Source organism: Colobus angolensis, unplaced genomic scaffold (assembly GCF_000951035.1).
Source record: "Colobus angolensis palliatus isolate OR3802 unplaced genomic scaffold, Cang.pa_1.0 Scaffold172, whole genome shotgun sequence".
Lineage (NCBI taxonomy): Eukaryota > Metazoa > Chordata > Mammalia > Primates > Cercopithecidae > Colobus > Colobus angolensis.
Window position 1 is genome coordinate 4,982,742 of NW_012114844.1, and position 2,087 is coordinate 4,984,828.

General features: G+C 55.4%; 1 protein-coding gene across 1 annotated transcript in view; it reads left to right on the plus strand.

Moving 5' to 3' along the window:
• The window catches only part of LOC105509274 (golgin subfamily A member 6A-like), an 11,573-nt gene that overhangs the window by 7,721 nt on the left and 1,765 nt on the right, over positions 1-2,087 (plus strand). The window contains exons 11-13 of the mRNA XM_011938448.1: positions 5-281; positions 558-626; positions 1,961-2,036. Coding sequence (XP_011793838.1) covers positions 5-281; positions 558-626; positions 1,961-2,036 — 422 coding nt within the window. The remainder of the gene's footprint in view (positions 1-4; positions 282-557; positions 627-1,960; positions 2,037-2,087) is intronic.

A 2,087-nucleotide genomic window follows, 5' to 3' on the forward strand; every position in this document is an offset into this window, starting at 1 on the left:
GGAGGTTGCGGGAGGAGGAGAGACTATGTGAGCAAAAGGAGAGGCTTCGGGAGAAGCAGAAGAGGCTGGGGGAGCAGGGTGAGAGGCTGCGAAAGCAGGAGGACAGGCTACGAAAGCAGGAGGACAGGCTGCAAAAGCAGGAGGAGAGGCTGCAAAAGCAGGAGGAGAGGCTACAAAAGCAGGAGGAGAGGCTGCAAAAGCAGGAGGAGAGGCTCCTGCTCTCCCAGAACCACAAGTTCGACAAGCAACTGGCTGAGCCACAGTGTGACTTGGAGAATCTGGTGGGTTGCCCCACCTGGGCAGCCTGCCCTCATCCCTAGCCCTCCAGGCCTTTGTTTCCCCACCTGTAAAATGGGGCAGTGTAGCCCTCACATGACATGGTACTTCTAAAGGCATCTGTGAGCCAGAGCTCATCAGGCCCTGCTCTGATGGCTGTGGGGAAGAGGGAATGATTTTTCTAACCTACCTCCACCCTTCCTGGTAACATGGGAGGCAGACACCAAGTTCTGGGGTCTCCAGCTGCAGTGGCTGGCCACTGATTGCTTCTCTCTGTCCAGAACAACAAGAACAAGAGTGCACTGCTGTTGGAGCAGCAAGTAAAGGAGCTGCAGGAGAAGCTGAGTGAGGTGAATGAGACGGTAACCTCTGCCCCATCCAAGAAGGGCTGGGAGGCAGGCACCAGCCTCTGGGGAGGGGAGGTGCCAGGCTAAAGGCAGCTCCAGCTGGGGGGCAGGGGACCCCAGCACCCTCCAGGGAGCTCCATGACTGTTTCTTGCTTCCTGCCCTCTGACTTTTAGAGGTGGGTAGCCCTGGGCTCCTCCCAGGTCTGGACATCATCTTCCCAGCTAGAGGCATGGATTCCCCCAATCATAGGGGTGGAGACAGTGGTATAAGAGGGTCCTTATGCCGGGCACAGTGGCTCCTGCCTGTAATCCCAGCACTTTGGGATGCTGAGGCAGGAGAATCTCTTGAGGGTCAGGAGTTTGAGACCAGCCTGGCCAACATGGCGAAACCTCATCTCTACTAAAATTATAACAACAACAAAAAATTAGCCCAGCATGGTGGCACATGCCTGTAATCCCAGCTACTCAGGAGACTGAGGCATGAGAATCTCTTGAGCCTGGGAGGTGGAGGTTGCAGTGAGCTGAGATTGCACCACTGCACTCCGGTATGGGCCACATGGTGACACTCTGTCTCAAAACAAAAGAAAAAAGGCTGCTTAGATTCAAACTGGATTCTGGCCTCGTTTCCACTGGTCACCATTCAACTACTTTTCATCTCTAAGTCTCTGTTTCTTTAACTTCAAAAGGAAGTTAGCATTTTTCTCGTGGAGGTGCTGAGGATTAAATGAGAGAACACATGGAAAGCATTAGGCATGTAGCACGCTTAGCAGATGGTGGTTGGCTCCTTCTGCTTTTCCACCAGTCTGTGGTCTACAGTTTAAATGGTGGGAAGAAGGACATGAGATTTGAGTCTGGGGAAGGAGGCGTGGGGTTCTAGGCAAGGGGGGAAGCCTCTTAGGCCTGGAGCAAGGGGCCAGGGTCCCGGGCAGGTGACAGAGTCCCACAGTGCCCTCACTACCCTATTAATGGGCTCAGAATCTAGAAGCCAACCACCACATGCCCTCATGCCCAGGGTCTTCCTGCAGATGGAGCTGAAGAGCGAAGAGTCTCAGAGTCTGCAGCAGCAGCAGTGAGACTAGTACCTGGGTCACCTGCAGCAGTACGTGGTCACCTATCAGCAGCTGACCTCTGAGAAGGAGGCGCCGCACAGGCAGTTACTGCTGCAGACCCAGCTCGTGGACCAGCTGCAGCAGCAGGAAGCTCAGGGCGAAGCGGTGGCTGAGATGGCCTGCCAAAAGTTGCAGGAGACCCAGGAGAGGGAGTCGCTGAGGACAGGGCCCCGAGGGGGACGACCTGGCAACCTCTGTGCCTTCTCAGTCTGTTTTCCATTCCCTTAGGAGCACCTAGAAGCTGCCAGCCAGCAGAACCAACAGCTAGAGACCCAGTTCAGTCTCATGGCTCTCCCTGGACAAGGTACAGGAGACCACTCAGAGGAAGAGGAGAGAGCCCCAGGAGGAAGGGGGG